Source organism: Siniperca chuatsi, linkage group LG11 (genome assembly GCF_020085105.1).
Source record: "Siniperca chuatsi isolate FFG_IHB_CAS linkage group LG11, ASM2008510v1, whole genome shotgun sequence".
NCBI classification, from domain to species: domain Eukaryota; kingdom Metazoa; phylum Chordata; class Actinopteri; order Centrarchiformes; family Sinipercidae; genus Siniperca; species Siniperca chuatsi.
The window spans coordinates 27,940,485-27,960,777 of record NC_058052.1 but is presented as its reverse complement, the minus strand read 5'-3'; the positions used below and the strand labels follow the sequence as shown (position 1 = coordinate 27,960,777).

The 20,293-nt window shown below is 40.1% G+C and overlaps 1 protein-coding gene across 1 annotated transcript in view; it reads right to left on the bottom strand.

The window, feature by feature from the left end:
- Positions 1-18,406, bottom strand: part of slc30a6 (solute carrier family 30 member 6) — a 63,591-nt gene extending 45,185 nt beyond the window's left edge. Inside the window, exons 1-4 of the mRNA XM_044213964.1 lie at positions 18,164-18,406; positions 15,912-15,958; positions 14,307-14,393; positions 6,418-6,502 (exon numbers count right to left, since the gene is read on the bottom strand). Coding sequence (XP_044069899.1) covers positions 6,418-6,502; positions 14,307-14,393; positions 15,912-15,958; positions 18,164-18,380 — 436 coding nt within the window. The 5' untranslated portion in view covers positions 18,381-18,406. The remainder of the gene's footprint in view (positions 1-6,417; positions 6,503-14,306; positions 14,394-15,911; positions 15,959-18,163) is intronic.
- Positions 18,407-20,293: the final 1,887 nt, after the last annotated feature.

Here is a 20,293-nt window from a genome sequence, read left to right as displayed (position 1 = left end):
AATACATCTGTTGACAGCTTTGTCTCTCACCATCTGAGAACACAGTAATGCTTTAAAGGGGTGGTCATGGATTTACTCTTAAAGGGGAGGTGTGTGTGTGTGTGTGTGTTTGGTCCAGTAAGACAAAAAGCTGATGTCTTTACTTTGTTAAAGGCTGAAAGCTGATCCAGTTGTCCACTGCACAATTTGATACAGGAGGACCAGCCTGACTGCACACACACACACACACACACACACACAGTTCTGTAGAATCATCATCAGCTTATGTTTCAGCAACAGTGCAACAACGACTCTGCTTAAACAGCATTTAGACACACAACCCAACCTTTACGTGCACAAACACTCAGCAAAAACACACACAGCCGCCGGTTGTAGTCAACCAGAGCAGAGTGAAATAGAGGATCGTCATCACTAAGTCAATTAAAATATAGTAGATTTAAAAGTAGAATCGAATGCAGTAGAGCCTTGTGTGAATTGAAGGAAAAAAGACAGTGACAGTAGCATCAGTTTGAAGCGGATAGTCTGCAGACGTCTTTTCTCAGCTGCTTTCAGTCTGTCTACTCACTTAGAAAGAAGTGGACAGTTACAGTCATGAACACAGCACGATTGCCTGGTGCCTGGGACTACTTGCTCTACTAACATTTGGTAAAAAATATGGATCAAGCTAATTATTAAATCAGTTATTCTTCCTCATTTGTTGAAGAACACGATGTACAACATTTGCATACTTTTTAAAGCTGCACTAATCAATATATTTATACTAACAAGGGATCAAATGACTGTAATATGAAATGCTTAGCTTTCAGTGATGAACGCACTGTGAGTTATCACCGAGGCTGCAGCTCTTCCGAGTTTCAGCCTGTTTTAGCTCTTAGTTTTGGTTGTACAGCACATTTACCGTTTGGTTTAGTCTCAGCGCTCTTAGCAACCCCGTTCCCAGCAGCAGCTGGCAGCTGTTTTCTGATTAACCCACTGTACGCTACCTGCCCAGCACCCACCTGCCCAGCACCTGTGTCAGGTGAAGAAAGTGGAACACCTAGCAGCTAAAAAGAGACCGAGCCAGGGCTAAAAGGAGAGTGACAATTAGACTTCGATCCATCAGGTGGCCACAAACATGACTCCAATGGGATGACAGTGTAGCTCTGTGTCTGCTGGATCACTAAATAAGCAATTGTTGGCTACCATGTGAGCCATAACAACTTCTAAGATGATATTATATAATAACACACACAGGAAAGGACATCAGGAACAGTGTGTCTGGATAAGCTGCAGTATGATTATCTCTTTCGGCAGCTTCACAGGTCGACTACGGGTTAACCGCCTCAGTGCGCCAGCAAGGCATGCATGGAGTCTATACCGCTGTGTGTGTGTGTGTGTGTGTGTGTGTGTGTGTGTGTGTGTGTGTGTGTGTGTGTGCATATTTACACGCCCGTTAAGCTGTTAGTAGTGAGTTAATGGCCAGAGCAGTGTGTGTGTGTGTTTCCATGCATGTGTTCCTGCAGCAGAGTGCAGGCATGTACAGTATGTACATCTGAGGCTTTGTCAGTGTGGCAGTTGCTCTAGAACATGTTATTAGACTTGCAAGAGGGGGTCAACAGGGACGTGTGTGTGTGTGTGTGTGTGTGTGTGTGTGCAGATGTCTATGTGGGTTATGCTTCATTTAAACTAAAGGCAGAAATGCACTGGAGGCGATGGATGTACACATTTTCCAAATGCACAAACAGTTCCAACTGACCGACATGCACTGGAAAAAACCCGAAGCTGCATCAAATACTGGATATGAAGCAAAGACTTGGGAATTAACTGATCGCAAAATTATTTTAAGGTAAAAATATATTGCAATTATTCAGATTTTTGGCCTAAACAGGATCATGACATAATTTAGCAGGCATATTAGTTATATATAGTATAATAGGCCACGGTACAGAAATGATAATATGACCTACGAGCACGCCGTATAATGAAGACATGATTTGACGGTACCGCCATGGCTGCAGTGTCAGATCAGAAGATCAGAAGTGGAAGGCAGAGTTGAAGGAAATAAACAGGATGCAGCATAAGTCTCTGACCTTTGACCTCCCTGCTATTAGTTAGCTTGCTGGAAAATAAAAATAAAATGTAAATTACACACAGCGTCTCCCCTCTTAAGCCCGGAGAGTGTCGACTGTAAAAGTGCAGACATAAAATTACTACAAAATCAACAACTGCACCTTAAGAAAATGTACAAAGGACAATGTTTAAAGGTTGATTAAAAAAATGCTGTCCATTTGGGTACATGTGCAAAACGACACTCGTGTCTGTAGGTGTGAACTTGTGAAGAAAACTTCTGTGAGGTATATGAATGTAAACATGCACGCACAACATATTTAAGTGTGTGTGTGTGTGTGTGGCCTCAGTCTAACGAGGTGGAAGACAAACACTGAAGTGTCATCGGGGTCGTTCATAAACCGCTAAGGAGATGAAGAGATCTCATTCCCCCTGACACACACACACACACACACACACACACACACACACACACACACACACACACTAAGACATATAACCACACATAGTGATGGAAACACACAGACTGTGTTCAGACAGTCAATGTGTGGGGCTGACGGCTGAGAGTGAATGAGAATAATGAGAGTGAACCTCAGTTCAGTCTGTTTATATGCCAGCAGAGCAGACCGGACTTCAGCCAATCTCATGATAACAACAGTAACACTGAGCACAAACTAAATATGGCCACTACCCTTTTGTCTTTTGTGCTTCAGTTTTAATTCAACATTGTTTAGCATTTATGTCGACTTCCTCTGCTTGCTTCTAATTCCATTCAGTTTATTTAGATTTCTTCCTCCTGTCAGGTTCATAAAGTGAAGCTTTGCTAGCACCCTAGAGATTTAAACACTCGTTACATGCCACAAACAAAAACGTGGAACAGAACAAACAACACACTGATGATTTAGCTACTCACAGAGCCTCACCAGCGGTGGAGCTAAAAATGTGTTGTGTTTTTATGAGGATAGCGCAAGAGGAAAGGTCATGGGGTCATTTAACTGAAACCTTTATCGTCTGGAGCACAACAGTGTGATCAGGATATTTCATGACAATCCAGTGATGGGTGAGAGATTAAATAATATCCTGTGCTCAAAGTTGACATTTTGTCCTAATGCAAAGGTCAGGAAGTCACCAAAATCATTAGGATCCTTGATGTCGGGTTCGGTTAGGAGCTTGTTAAGACGCGTTTGGCCTTTATTTTTTAAAATAAGTGACGAGTGAGCCCCAATTATTTTGCTTATTCCACTTTCTTTATATCAGTTCTTTCAATATCCATCTTTTATTGGATATCAGAGGTGGGCAACATGGATAAAATCCTTTATCGAGGCATTTGTAATTTGATATCACTATAGTAATATACTTTGTGATATAGTACATTTTCTGGAAACTCACGTGAGAAATAGTTAATGGATTGTCCCTGTTTGGTTAGCCCAACAAATTAAATACCTGAACCGTATATAATCACATTGCTGCTGGGGATATGAGGGCACTATCAGACACCAGAATTATATTGGGGAGTGTATCTTTATGTAACGTAAACAAATATTACCAGGAAAGTGCACCTGCATATCAAAAGTAAACACACTTAATAAAAAAAAAGGTCCCTTTCAGTGTGTTTAATATTTAATTTGTTAAAGTGTAAACAGAATTTTAATGTAGGTGGTCCTAGTAACACTCAGCAAAACATCATTCTTCATTATCTCAGCTTCATAAAACCTGAATCTGTAAAGTAACTCAGTAAGATAAATATAGTGAAGGAAAAGCACAAAGTCTCCAAAATGGAAATACTCAAGCAGATGAACTTGGCTACTTCCAATCTGTGTGAATGCTGGGTTTGCTGACCCTGCGAGCGGAGGAGACGTTGTACATGAGGAGGAATCTGACTGACAGTATTGAGACGGGGCCGCTGTCTGCTCCAGTTGTTCTCATCAGGGCCGAGTATCGACGGCGGTGTCGCCTTCCCCGTTTGTTCGATACTTCTGTCCTCCGCTTCCTGTCTGCACGACACCCGACGCCACCGCTGTATGTGTGTGTGTGTGTGTGTGTGAGTATGTGCAGGCAGAGCGGGTGAGCAGGGAGGGCAGGGATAAGGTTGCATGTTGTTCTTTTCATGGCAGCATTTTCCTGAGTGATGGAATCCCTGAAAGGATTTAATGTTGGTGGCAGGCACAAGCCTCGCTGACCATAAACACTCACTGCACAGCTGTCTCACTGCACATCTGTATGCGAGACTCTCACTGAAATATGTGCCTGTTTACGGTCAAATTAACTGATGATACACCCAGACATGCTAAACTGACTTCTGTTTAGTCCTTAACACACCACAAGTCACACCTGACTCAACTGATTTAACTACTGACTCTAAAATACACCACGTATCTGATCAGGCCTACAAAATGTATTGATTTCATTCATTTGTCCGTTCCCCGCAGAGCAATCTGCACACTACTCCCTTGGCCTTGCATACCTGCAAGCACTGCTCCCTGTATGTAAGTTGGAATTTGTCCGTGTTTGGATGCGCGTGTCTGAGTGTATGTGTGTCTTTTAGTGTCCTAAATATAAGCTCGTCACATCGTCCTGAGCGAAGCCAGCGGACAGCTCAGCTGAGGCAGAGAAATGGTTTTAAGTGCTGCAGCTCTGCTAACCCAGCCCACTGTATAACACAAACACACTCTCACAGTTAAGACCAACACTGATATTTATGGAAGCTACTGACAACCAATATTTCATGCATATTTTCTAAATCTTTAAAGCCCCAAACTCTCTGTGCTTAATGTTCCCAGAGCAGAACAGAATTTGCTGCGACAGTATGTGGACACATCACAGGACATTAAAACTCTCCACCAGGATAATAAAATTAGCCGACTACTCATCATCATAATAATCAAAGTAATCAACTGCAGGTGACAGTGAATTGGGGGGCAGTGAACGAGACCGAGTGAACATTTTAAATCTGCCATATTACTTGACTTCACATTTGTTCTGTAAACGGGAAACAGGGGAAAGACCTTCTGAAGTGATCAATAAGATCTTTCTAATAGATTAGCGTTTCAGTGTGCCACAGATAATCGGTTTATTACAACTTATTTTCATATTTTTGGCCATCTTCATAGTACAGCGTTATCATAGTCATCATCAGTAATAATAACATTGCACTCACCAAGTTAATATCTGAGATCTGTGAATACTGTGAAATCACTAAAAAGAAGTCTGACGGGTTGTAAAAAAACAAAACACAAACAGTTTATCCAGATTATCTAAACCTCTTTATTTGGAGGTCGCACTGAAAGTGAGCACACCTGAAATGTCAGTAATAACCCCTCAGTGCACAGGAAACCTGTGTGCACACAACTACTGTTAAGTACAGTAGGTCAAAGTTGAAGCAGGAAGTGGGTCTGTTAACTGTGATGGGTGTTTACAACAGACAGTTTGGGTAATATTTTTACAGTTAACCTTCATTTTCTCTTCCAAAGAAGTTTGTCTAACCTGTCAGTTTGTTTCTCACGTGTCTGATCGTCTGACTGCTCGTGTTTCTGACCCTTCAGACTTCTTTTTCACAGATCTCCACTATGAACATGGCGAGATTATTATTACTGATAGAAATAACGGACAAAACTACGAAAATAAGACCAGAGTTGTTAGAAACTGTAAATATGCCTTATAAGACCTTCTTTCAAATGCTATTCTCCTGATGGTGGACACGGCTCGGCTCTGCTGTGGCTGTACTTGGGGAGAGAAACAACTAAACGAAAAACGTGCTTCTTGTCAATATGATGCGATGATCAAGATGCGTTCTCTGTGTTGTAGCACCAGAGGGTAAAAACAGACACTGTGAAGGACTCTGTTTCTTCAACATGCCCTTTAAAGTGCCATATTTTGACTGAGGTGACCCCCCCGCCTCCAAACACATACACACACACATATATATATATATATATATATATATATATATATATATATATATAGATAGATACACACACACGCATACACCAGCAGCAGTAGTAGCAGGATCAGTCTGAACCCCTCTGGTGAGGCGACACTGCTAACACACTTCCAAAAGACTTGTTCACAATGTGTGCGTAAAGCTGCAGCACACATGCACACACGTTTGCACTTTGGGTGTGCATGTGTGTAACTGCCAATCTGTGTTTACTGTGTGTAGACAGGTATCTCCGCCTGTTAATGTCTCTGTCCGAGTCTCAAAGTGTGTTTTTTTTTTCTGCTTGTGTGTGTGTGTTTCTGTCACTCCGCGTATATCTCTGTGTGTGTGTGTGTGTGTGTCAGTTTGCATGTGTCTATCTGCATCTCCCTCTGTCACTGTGTGTGTTTTATGTGTGTGTGTGTGTATGAGTGTGTTTGTGTGTGCTCAGTCACCCATGCTGTTGGTGGAGCTGCACCACATCAGCAGACAGCCGGTACACAGCAGGTTGAGAGCCCCGAACAGTAGGATCCTCCACGACTGAAAACGACAACAAACAAACAAAATAACTGTTAAAGAACAGTAACAAAAGGAGCAGAGTGGCTCAACCTTTGGGTCAAGGCCCAACAGTGGTCACTCATTATGCACATTGGGTGATGGGAATATAATTTTTTCAACATAACGTTTTCTTTTGAAAACAGAAAACGTTACTCATTACCTGACAGCTGAATACATTTCTAATGGTTGGTTTTAAGAATTTTGAGGGGAAAAAAGTTCATTACCAGTCGATATTATCAGCCAATTTTAGATTATCAGAGATATATCAGTGTTGGTGTATATATCGGCCTTTAAATAATAAAATATGTCAGTAAAAAAATGTCAATGTTTGAGGTAATTTAGAAACAGTGTAACCATGACATATATCCACCTGAGATCACAGAGGAGTTTCACTTTACACTAAAATAAACGCCCGCTAAGTACAGCTGAATCCTCATCAAAAAAACCTACTGGTTGATTTATCGTTATTGGATTTAAAAAAACTAAAACAAGGTAATCACCAAAAGCTGAACTGAAAACTTCCCAAGAAGAACTTCACACCTACATGCAGCTACAAAGAAAAAAAGACAAGCATTTCTACTTTATTAACACTTTAAATTCAGTAATTTTAGACCTTTATAGCCTTTAAAGAACCCACATCAGATTTTCGCAATGCAGTTCAATTCAGTTAAATTTGTCCACAAGCCCAAACATAGACAACCGTGGAGACACAAAGCTCCTCCAGAGCCACAGAAGATATTATACAACTGTTTTCACAGGCTGAGGAGGACTTCTCCTGAACAGGGTTTCCCCGGCTGTCAGTCAGCGTCCTGTAGCAGACTCTGGCAGGTGACCAGCCGCTGTCTAATCTAAATCCAAATCTACAAACCGACTGGAAGCTGCTGGGTTTTGGCTGCTGGATGGAGAGTGAGTTTCCTGCCCTCCGGTCGACCCGCTAATGCAGGGATTCGGGTGAATTCTCTGACTGAGCGAGGCCTGCCCGTGTGGCCTAACATGTTCACTACAGTCTGAATCAGGTCATCACAGAAATACCAGCTCAGGGGAAGGTCACTTTCAGAGGATGTGCGAGCAGAAAACAGGCTTAGTGCTGAGGAAGAGCAGCTCTGCTCATCAGTAATATCTGCAGGTTTTAGACCAATTATTTATTTTAGATCTTACCATTCTAAATACCAGAATAGAGAAATAAATGTACCAAAATGGAAGGAATGTTTCTATAACAACAACAACTCTAAAATCCTCAAAATTAACTATTAAGGGACTTCAGTTTATTACTAATTGTGTTCTGAGTGTACATGCAGAAAAAAAACCCACATCATGAATTGTTTATGATAAAACATTACAGTGGTTTATATGGTCTATCAATTTATTTTAAAATGTTTTTCAGGACCTGAAAAACCAACTTAATTAAAAAGGCTAAAGAGGGCAAAGAAGGAGCCATCTTAAAATCCTTCCATTGCTCTCTAGGGCAAACATGAGAATAGTTACATATTTAATTATCTAGTCCGACTGAGATGAAACACTTTTTAAGAAAGACTGGAGATGTTTTACATTTCAGTACATACCTGGATTATACAAATACAAATAAACAAGTCCTCTTACTTAAATGACATGAATAGTTTGTGAATGCCTTCCAAAATGACCCATATAACTCTTACATAGGTAAAAAAAAAAAGATAGCATCTAGCTTAATTAATCACTGATTTAGTGAACACATCCGACCAACAGATGTATGCTGGTTCTGGCTAAAATGCTCATGCTGGATAATCTAACTATGACTTATTTAGGTGTGCATGACCTTTCCGCTTTGAAAATCCCTGTCATAATTACAACAGTTGAGTGCTCAATCTACAAGCTCATAAGTGCACTATACAGTACAGTGAGCTAAGAATGTGCAGGCTCCATTTTGGCTTTAATGTGTGTGTGTGTTTGTGGGCTGCAGCTGCTGTGGTATTTATATTGCTGTGTAATAAGTACCAAACTATTTGATTTATGTATTTATGCATGTTGCAGGGTACCAATGTGGTCATAGCCTTTTTATCTTTTGTCGTTTTTTGTTTAATTGTGTGAGTTTTGTGCTATTTTCTGATTAAAGCTACCACGGCTGTCTAAGGAAGGCGGGTGTATATTTATAAGTGGAAGTCTGTTGGATGCAAAGTGCCCATTTAGAGAAAAGGAATTTTGTTTGGACATAATGTCAACGTGATGTTGTTACGCAAGTAAAGGTTCGATTAGCTTTAGGCAACTAAAACTACTTGGTTAAGGTAAGGAGACGATTGAGACCGACACTGACTGTAGGTAAGAGACAGGACGTGAACTGCGGTCTCTGGTGTTGAAGTCGAGCACAAACGCCTTCCTACGAGGTTTTGTGTGGCGGTACATCAAGGTCACATTACTTCCTTCTTTTGCTTCTGAGAGACAGTTACTCACACAATCACCACAAGTCACTTCTCAAGAAAACGTAAACATATAATGTTTTAAGCGTTTGGACAACTGACCAATGCTGTTGTTTTAATGGTGAGGACAGTCTTGTTGTATAACAAAGGCCAGTTCATTTTGCGCCACACAATCTGCATCTGAGCCCATTCAACACTGCTCTTACTCCATCTGCCTGGATGTAAATTCAGCAGAATTTTCAATGAAGAAAAAAAAAAAATAAAACCTTGAATCTAAACTCGCCCTCTGAGCAAAGAGAGAGAGCGTTTGTGTGTGTCAGAGGGAAGTGAAACAAGAAATGGAACAAGGGATTGCTGTGTATGTATATGTGAGTGTGTGAGCGTGTGTGCGTGTCCTGGCCTGTCACTTCGTGTTGGAGTCATATGCCGTGGTGGGGAGCGCCAAGTGCTGTGAAATCTACAATTACTGTGGTGTGCTGTGTTATGACAGCACTGGGGCGTATGGTGACAGCACTAGCCAGCGACAGGCATGGGAGACCCACAGTGTGTGTGTGTGTGTGTGTGTGTGTGTGTGTGCGTGCGTGCGTGCATGCGTGCGTGTGTGCATGCATGCGTGCATGTGTCTGTGTGTGCAAACAGAGAGACAGCACTTGGCCCAAAACACTCCCAACCCCCCTCCACGTACACATGCACGCAGAGCCTAGAGGAGAGTGCACGGTTGTTAAATCCTGACGCTCTGCTGCCCCCGTCTGTCCGTCAGCAGCGTCGCCTGGCGGCGTAACGGCATGCCAACGTAATGAGGTTACATGTGACATTGGAGTGACAGAGCTGCAGCGCCCATACAGCAGCTCAGTCACCAGGTACTGTATTAAATAAGGAGCCCCTTGCTGAAGCCAGGCATGATTACATCATTGTTGAGCGCCGTGCCATGCTGCCGCATCATCGGGCCGCGCCGGACAAATGTGTGTCATAATGTTGAGCAGAGGCGTGACTCATGTTAGCCTCTGAAGAAGAGAGGGAGAGCAAGAAGAAGTCAGTTTCATTATAACAGGCTGAGAGAGTGTGTGCAGGGGTATTTTTTGACCAAACTCAAACCTGCAGCACGCCGCCATTGCCACCTGCACAGGGCTCGATTCTGGTGGCAGTGAAAACACAAAAAACATCCTCTTTGCTCTTTGTCTACTCAGGGCTCTGTGTCTCCAGGGCGGCCGTGTTCTCCTCTCAAAATAAACCTACTTACATAATGAATCGGCAGCGGCGGCCCGTTAACACGGACAGTGGAGTTTTCCAACTCGGTTGCTACAGCAGAAATGAGATGACGCCTGGTCCTCTCACTCTCCTGTCTTCCAGTCATGTCTTTCCTCTGCTGACGGCCAGATGTCCCTGTTCCAGTTTTATCGGGACATTTTGTTACAGCAACAGTGGCTGATGAGCTCAAGCACCAATGCCCAGCACTATAAAAATGTACTGTACAACGGACGTGGTGAATAAAGTCCGTTATAATTCTCAGTGCTACTCTGAAAAATTGTTTTTCCTGTCAATTCATCTGAAAAACATGGCAGCCTCAGCAGCTCGTTTCCGCTTTAAGCTTCATGACGTGTGACTTGCAGTATACTGTATTTCGGGTACGCAGATGATCTCTGCGCAGCTTTATCATTGATAAAAGATAAGGAAGAATGGAGAGAGTCTGCTGACACTCGCAGTTAATTTGTTTGTACTGAATTTATTCTTAAAGGAGTAACAATTTGGGCAAATCTGGCTTCACAGTTTTACAGAAGAGGTCAGAAGCACAGGAGCGCATTACGACCCTGCTGATGTGTAAATTCTTTTATAAAATATGTAGTGCCTAATTGTCCTTCCTGGCCAACCCAGAGGATGAGGACGGCTGATTTGGCACTTTATTTTATTCATTTTAGTGATTATGTTATGGTCTAATCTAATCTATACCAAAGTTTCCTCTATTAATTAGTAGGCAAGGGGGTCACTTTGCATTTAAACATGGTAATCATAAAATAATTTCATTAGTCTGCTTTCAGTGGATGTTTTGAGGGTTCAGTATGCTTAAAACGAACTAGGTTATACAATGTGTGCCATCATACAAATATGGAAACAGCTCACACACAGTTTCTCCTCATGGTATTCACGGTGTTGCACTCGGTTGTTCACATGAAAAGTGACAGAAGCAGTTGTGTGAAGAAGAGAGAAAACCCTTCACACACACACACACACTCCTGACCAATCAGTGCGCGTGCTTGTCAGATTATCAGTTTCGGAAAGTCGGACGCAGCCTTCCGAATCCTGACGTCGGAAAGGTGTGCGGGGAGGGTGTTTCCAAAGCTCAACAATTCAACAAGCACTTTGTTTAAAAGGTTCTGTATACGAGATTCTGAACAGTAATATAGCAGAAAACAACTATTTGCTATATAAATATGTAGTGGAGTAATGGCGTCCTGAGTAGAGAATGACGTCCCACCCTTTCTGCCTGTGTTGTCATCTTCTCTGTGCTTTGTTTATGCAGCCGGTCCGGCCGCGCGTGCATGTTAGTGAGTAGTTAGTAACGTGAGTTCCTTCCTGTGAAACTGCTATAACGGCTGTTTCTTTTCTCACCTCATCTGTGAATTAAGGATTTGTTTCGACCAAACCTGAGTTGGTGATTGTTGGAACAGTGGGAAGACTAACACAGACGGTTTGGCGAGTTTTACTTTGTTTCTGTCCAGTTTGAATGAAGTTTGTTTTATGACGATCTGCGAAGTAAAATTACTGTTTTTCCTCAATGGAGTCTGGTGGGCCATAGTGTCCGTTTGTTTTGGTCTGTATGCTGGTGCTCTAGTGAGACATTTAGTGGCAGTGAATGTCGCATACAGATTTAAGGCATACTGAAACCCTTGGTGTCTCATAATGGTTTAAATGCTGTTTCAGAGGCCTTTCAATCGAAGAGAAAACACTTACCACATCTAATATTTTTGGCATAAAAATGTTTAGATTTAAAGAAAACAGATTTCAGCCCAAAATATCATCTATCAGCGACTCTGGTTTAAAAAAATATGCTGCCGTATCAGCCTGAAAAAACCCCTGCATCGGTCAAACTGTACCTGAAGTCGGATGTTGACAAGACTTTGTTTTATTTCACAACACAAAAGGTAACGGGAGACATGAGACAAGGGCGCTGAGGAAGCACGTCTCAACTTTCGCCGGTTTGAACTATGTTTGGCCCCTAAGCCGTGTACGACACCGTGTAATCCAATCCAAGGCTCTATGGGGAAGCAGGACCCCCTGCCAGTGTGTGGTCAAAGTGGATTAAAGTACAATAAAGCTGACACACACACACACAAAACAATCATGTCTGAGATCCTTTCACGTTCATTATCATATCTCCAGTGTTTTCTCTGTAATTTTTACATCCCAGTGTTGTTCAGCAGCATTTTTAGCTTAGACTCTACATCTGTCCCTGTTTTGTTGTGATGCACAGTGCACTACTACTTTTTTTTCCATGTAAGCATTTGAACTAAACATGTTTTTTGAGTGGGAAATTAGGACAGACTCTTTTGTTGTTCCCCGTTTTTATAGCAGTGAGTTTAGTGTAGTCACCGAGTGACTGGTGGAATATTTAATTTATGTTTATCAGGCAGATCACAGCCTGCAGTAACAGAGGTACCTTTCCTGGCATTTAAATCATCATAAAGTACAGCTGTGAAAGTGTGAGAGATGCTGACCCACCACCTACCAAATGCAGAGAGAGGTCAGCATGCTCAGAAAGGCAAAAAGGGCCCGCTTCAGGTGATTTTAAGGATGATTTGGGGGAGTTTGGTGCCCAAACAGAGGGCAGAAGACAGCCAAACAAGGCAAGTGCAGACTAAATCAGTATGATATGCTGCTTTTATTGATGGCCGGTCACAATAATTACGTAAATAGTTTGTTTGATCTTCTCCCTCCCTTTGTAGATTTTATAAAAAACTTTTATTACTTCAAATATACAATGTCCCTGTAGTGAGTTTGTAATTATTTGGCAAAAGATTTCTCTATCCCTCCCTTGCTGCAACCAACACAACCCCTATGCTTTATGCAAATGAATGCGATGGAGTGCCATGCAAATTCCATTAAAATGACAATAATATTGTTTATCGCAATTATTGCTGGGACAATATATCGTCCAACAAAAGTAGTTATCGTGACAGGCCTAGTCTTTGTTTGACTGCTTAGAAGTGCTCAGAACTTGTACAGGATTTACAACTAACATTAAAAAAAGACAATGCTGTGAAAGCCTTATTTTCACTGGACCAGAACTTATTCAACTAGATTAAAATTCTCTATGCAAGTGCCCCGGCCAAGATTTATAAGAGACCTTATAAGATTTAGGAATTCACCCCAAAAATCTGAGTTTTGTGCGCTGCATTTGCACAGGAAAAACAAATTCACTGACTTACTGACTTGAGCTTTCTCCATTAAATGAGTCCATGTTGAGTGGTTGGCCCCCCTTTGACCCAAAATGCTGTCAAATCATAAATAACCTCTCTAATTTCAAAATAAGATTTAGTTTCAATAATTATAATAATTAATCATTCTTGCACAAAACAAATAATCCGATAGCTGCTTAGCTGATTTATGCTGGAACTTAGAGAGGTGGCATATGCTGCAGGTTTTGTTACATTTTAACACAGCAATTATTATTATTATTGTAATTTACAGTAACTGACATGAATCCATCACAGCTGATGTCTGATACTCAATAAAGTATGAATTTGGGTGGAGAATTGCACTAAAGAGTCACTGTATGTTATTCTTCCTAGAAGGGTGGAGGGCTTCTCAAGTTCCATCTCAAGATAATAAGCAGCAATAAAAAATGAGAAGACTTTCACGCAACATGTGAAAAATGGCACAAATGACACATTAAAGCACCTAGGATCAGTGCAGAAAATAAAACACTAAATATACAAATACAGAGACTACAGGTGGAAGCTGCCTGTAATGACAGGTCAACCTGCCAGACAAAGTGGACCAGCTTTCAGCTCGTGGCCGATGGTATTTTACTCCGAGGGATTCATCCACTGGAACATGGTGACCTGCTAGGAAAACAGGATTACTGGACGTGTTTGGGTTAGACTCTGTGTATGAGACACAGACTCTAACCAGCTTACAGCACAATGGGATTATAAAATGAGGATTCTCCAGACGCTAACTACTGAGTGAAAACCAAGACGAGGTTTGGATGATGATGATGACCAGGCGGATTTAGAGGGTTGATGATCAAAAAAAAAATGAAGCCAAACAATACCAGAGATGACACAAATATTACATCTGATTCCAGAAGGGGGGAATTAACGTGTGAAATGTAGTTTTTACTATGCATTTCAGCACACACACACACACACACACACACACACACACACACTTACCCGTCTGTCTGAGGCAACAAGTCTGAATTCTTGCACAAGTTTTCCAAAGACGGATCTGTGCGTCTTCCTGAATGGATGAATGGTGCCCTACAAATTAAAAAACATGAATAATAATTATCAAAACGAACTAACTTTTAACGTGAGAACAGATAATGACACTTCCACTGATGAAGAAAGATCGTGCAGCGAAATAAAATGCCGGCTAAAATAATTCTGTATAGCTTTCAGGAATGACATTTTGATTAATTTAAGAACAATCAGGTTCATCAAGTCTGTGATAGTGAAGCAGCGTAGGAGGCAAAGTGTGACCTACACTGCCACCAAGTGGTGTGTCAGTGTATAACACTGACTTCAGCTGAACTGGATCCTACAGAACAACTTTCTGCAAAATCCTGACTGAAAGAGGAATTTTAGGTTCAGGAAGACGGCAGGGGAAAAAACATACACAACAATCTATCTGCAGAAGATGATTATTTTCTTGAGGGATTCGAAAACCACACAGTCTCTTTAAATAAGAAACTGATTTTTGTTAAGCTGTACAAATTAACTCAAAACTTTGCAGCATTTGATGGCTGTTAATAATGTCCCTCACTGTTTAAATTATAGGCATTCCAGAGTAATCCATCTCTTTAAATCCCCAAAACTGCAGAAATTTTACTTTTGTCATTTCCCTAATTTTCTATGGAACCACCCAAGTCCCTAAAGATTTCTTTTATATTTCTCAGACAAGATATTAACTTTTGTCAACAAACTATTTATTATCCGGTGTCACACTAAGACTTTAAGAAAAGATTTACTTTTAGCTTCTTTATACAAATCTCCTACTAGTCCAAAAAGTCCTAATTTTTGTAAGACCATTCTAAAAACCTGTTCTTAGAAGTTTAATACATACCAGCCCAGACAGTCTTTACAGACATGAATACAGACTAAGAAACGAAAGTCACTGTAAACACAGAGTAGTCTCATCAGCTGGATTCAAATCTCTTTTACAGTCTCAGTGGAGATCTTCCACAGAATGGTCGATATGTGATGTCTCCCCCTCCATGTTCATATATGAGATATACACAAACCAAAAAGGAAAACTAGCATCTTAATGAGGATCAATGTGTTTGTTAAAAGGATTTCCTGCTTTACCACGGCACATAAAGTAAAGAGAGAATATAGTATAAGATAAAGTAATAAAGTGAGAGTTTTCTTTTGAAAGTGGTTACCAAACGTTACAGACGTTGAAGGAGAACCACACCTACATTGCGTGCAAGGTATTAGTACTAATGTTGGGAGTAAATCGAATGCTTGAATTAACGACTAGTCTTTCCACAATCCTGTGGCGTGCTCATGTCAACGACTCAGATCTCAACAGGAACAAACAAGGTACATCTTCCTTAATATTTGTTTTGCGCATCAACAGCAATCATGGACAAACTATAACTGCTGCGAGCTGTACGGTCTCAGAATTTGTTAGGTATGAATTTGTGTGCGTGCACTACGTGTACCAGAGAGGTGAGGAGATAAACAATCTTGAGATAAAAGATAGTCATCATCCCTGAAACCCATCTAATTGATAAAGCTGCCATCAAAACAGATACATCCCGCAGAAACACTCACCAAGACGTACGTGTCGTGCTCATGCTTCTTCCTGTGCATGTGGACATCTGTGGAAGAATACAGATACCACCGTCAGCACGCAATAACAACAAAACACAACCTGACAACAAGTATGATATGATATTGAACTCCAGGAAACTTCCTGACTGACTGACAATGACCCCTAAATCAGAAATGCATATATTTCCTCTTACCTGTAGTGTATTTACCGATCTAGATTGTTTTGGTGTGAGTTGCCGAGTTTTGGAGATATCGGCTGTAGAGATGTCTGCCTTCTCTCAAATATAATGGGACTAAATGGAAATCGCCTCGTGCTGCTCAAAGCGCCAAAAAAATACATTTAAAATAAACGCCATACAGTCCCATTATATTAAAAAAAAAAATGCAGACATCTCTACAGCCGATATCTCCAAAACTCTGCAATTCGCACCAAAACAACCTAGATGGATAAACAGCTCTACAGGTGAGAGGAGAAATCTGTATTATTGATTCTGGGGTGAACTGTCACTTTAAGGTTTCTGTGTTTTGGTGCAGATAACGATGATCAGTGTTTTCTTTGCTTTACATAATTCTATAATAATTCAGGTTTATTACAACTTTTGTCTTATTTTTGTAGTTTTGTCCATAATTTCCATCAGTAATAACAACATTGTACTCACACCCAAGTTAACAGCTTAAGTTACCAGAGAAAACTGACTATTCAAGTTCTACTGTAACCCCTTGTCCCATGATATACCGTAAAACAATCAAGTAAAGTTTTATAGAGGAGGTGCCCCAACTTAAATAAAAAGCACCTCCGCCAATATCAAAAGAAATATTACATTTTTATTACACATAACATCAGGCTTAATAAGCTTCAGGGAAAACGAGCAGAAGTGCTAAATCACAGAGCAAAGGACACGTATTTAATGAGTGAGACGACTGTTTAAAATGTCATGATAATGAGATGACATGCAACAGGATCTCATCAGCGGTCAGCACCTCTGTCCTCATCCTTTTAATATTTCTGCAAGTACTTGGTGATGATTGTCAAGGTTGCAAACCAAAGAACATGAGCGCCACAGGAAGTCATTCCTGCCTGTGGCCATCAGACTCTTTAACTCCTCCCTCTAAGTGTCAGTCTGTATGACCCGAAGTCACTAAACTGGACATTGATCATTAACATCTCTGCAATGCTTGACATATTTGTGCAATATTCTGTGTTAATACTCCTGTGCAATATACTCTGTTTTCAGTTTAATATATTTATTCATACTTCAATTACTGCTGTGCAATATCCTCCGTCTCATTATAATCTTAATAAGCTGCACTTAACTTGACAGTTCATGCACTATTACCTTATACCGTATTATTATTATCATCAACCGGTAAACCCACCTGGTACTTCACACTTATTTTATATATACTTATACCCACCTGGTACTTAATTTATTTTCTGACCTGTTTTATATTTTTTGCTTAGTGCTTCTCTTCCTGTGTGCACTGACGTGACAGTGAGCTGCTGGAACAAAAGACTCTCCCCTCAGGGATCAATAAAGTATTTCTGATTTGGATATATGGAAATATTACACTTTTATATAAATGTTTTTGCAACAATGTGATAAAGTTTCTTGATTTCTCAACTATTTAATTCACTGACTTACACAAAAACAGACATTCCAGCCTGGTTATTTTATCCATAAATTGTTCCTCTCCCGAATATGCTATAATATATATATATATATACACATATATCAATATTGTGATATTAAATAAAATAAACATTTACATCTAATGGCGGACAGACTGACAATGAAAACCAAATACTGTAACTTCTTTACATGACATGTCTTCATAAAATTAGCAAATACAAAACTTATAAAATACAAACTTAACTCCAGGAAATAACCTCTGGAACCAAATTATCCCCATAACTAAGTTACAGATTGCTCTGTGCTCGAGGAATTATTAATTAATAAAAAATCATTCAGACGCTAAACTCTCTGACAGTAAGTTCACTGCTAGCTGGGTTTGCAATACACAACCGTTAACGTCAACAAACAAAACGGGCCCATACGGACACACGGAGCACCACACTGGCCGTTACAGGCAACGCAGACGTTTGCGCTGTCGTTAAAGCCAGCTAACAGCGGAAGAAACTTGAAAAACTCAGCTGACTTCTCAGCCAAACTCAGAAACAGCTGTTAGCTTAACTAGCATAGCCGCCTCTGCGACTACGCGTTGTTAGCTGTTAGCCTGTTAGCATAACAAACCTGAATCATTGATGTTAATGACATCTACCGACACCATGTCAGGTTTATCCAGCGGCCCCACTTTCCTCTCGGTCACCCCGGACGGCACCACGTCCGGCTTTGAGCCGAACTTTCTGGGGTAAAACTCCCCGACATTATGGTAAGACAGACCCGAAGACGTGGACATCATTCCGTCCATCGCCATTTTGGACTTCCTGTACCCATGAACCTGTTCCATTTGGCGGCGGAGCGCATGCGTCAGTGCACAGATCTGTATATCACCACTGAGTTCTAAACCGTCTCTGACTGAATGAAACCAGAGTAGCAAACCGTTCACTTGCTATAGAGATCGTGTTTTTTTTTCTTATTCAGAGCCACAGTCCCGCCTATGGAAGACCTCTTCCGCCAGGAAAAAAAGATTAATTAAGGAATTAATTAAGGAATGACTAAAATAAAAAACTACTATTTGTAAGATTATGATATAGTTAGTCAAAAGTGTGACATTTTACATCAAAATTACAAAAGTCTGAATTTTGACATATAATAAATAAAACTTTATTTATAGAGCACTTAACCAAAACAAAGTACAAAGTGCTTCACAACAAGAAAAATAAAATAACACAGTGAATGACGAAATATAAAGAAATAAACACATGAAATACAGAAAAGCAATAAAATAAACAGTAAAATAAACAGCCAGTTCAGGTAAAATCAGGATCTGCTTTCAGATAAAAATGTGTTTTGAGACGAGACTTAAACAAAGACACTGACTTATGTCTGAGACAGTGTCTTCGTTTAAGTCTCGTCTCAAAACACAGTGTTTGTTGTCTGTATTGACACCAAATCAAATACCACAATTTGAGCAGCAAAACAGATAAACATGAAATCCAACATGAAATAGAGAAAATAGAAGATAAAGACAAAATAAAAATTAAACCAAGGTTAACAAAGTTTTTAAAAGGTTCTAAATGTGTACAGCATATTTTGTTTCCATACACGTAAGACACATAAACTAGGCTACAAGTTCATTTAAAAAATGCTATAAAAGGTGAGCATTTGCTAATTAACTCACATTCAAAAACCAAATGTTCCGCAGATTCCAAATTATTTTCACAAAATACATAAATTACAATCCAAATTAACATAGCTACGTAAGCTAATAGCTTAGCTTATATAGGAATTAATTGTAAGGATACAGTAGGCTTATATTTCATTCATAATTTAAAATGTACTTCTATGGATTTGGGTGATAAGAGGAACACAAGATAACTGTTCCCACAAAAAGGAAAACTGCGCGCCCGCAGACTTTAATCTCGTAGCAGAAACTAACATCATGTCGAAACACTGAGAGCTGCTATCAGCTGCTATCAGTGTTTCAGATGAAAATCATTAAACAGTGGGGAAATAATGCATTCACTCAAAAAACTAAAAATATACATTTAAAATGTAAAGTTATAAAAAAACAAACAAATGGAAAGAAAATAGATAAAATGTAATACAAAAAACAATAAAAGATGCTAATTAAAAAATGGCTGTAACACATTCTAAGCAAAAGCCAGATTGCAAAGGTGTTTTTAGTTAAATATATCAACGCTTTCAGCTTCTCTCAGATACAGCTGAAACAACTAGTCAGTTAATTAAAATGTCGATCGACAGAAAATTAATCTGCAGCAATTTTGATGATTGATTAACAATTAATCAATCATCAAAATTGCTGCAGATTAAGGCATTATTTTTTCTAGTTTTATTACTCATCTATTACAGTAAATTGAATATCTTTGAGTTTTGGACTGTTGCTCAGAAAAAACAACACATTTGAAGACGTCACGTTGGACATTTTGCACTATTTCTTTCACTAACGGCAGATAAATTGTTGATGAAAATACTCATTAGTTGCAGCTGTATTCCAGGATCAAGCAAATCCCAGTGAGTGTAGGACGAGTTCATGTTCATGTTCACGGGCCGTTGCAACAATAAAAAAAATCTAAAATTTAAACGTTTTACCGCTGAAGCAATAAAATGTTTAAATGTGCGCAGTGAGCTTTGTGACTGTTCACACAGTCAGCAGGCGCAGTGTATTCATGTAAAGAATGAGAGAAAGAAGAGGAAGCGTGACAGATTCAAGCGTGGAAATGTGTGTATTATGACTGG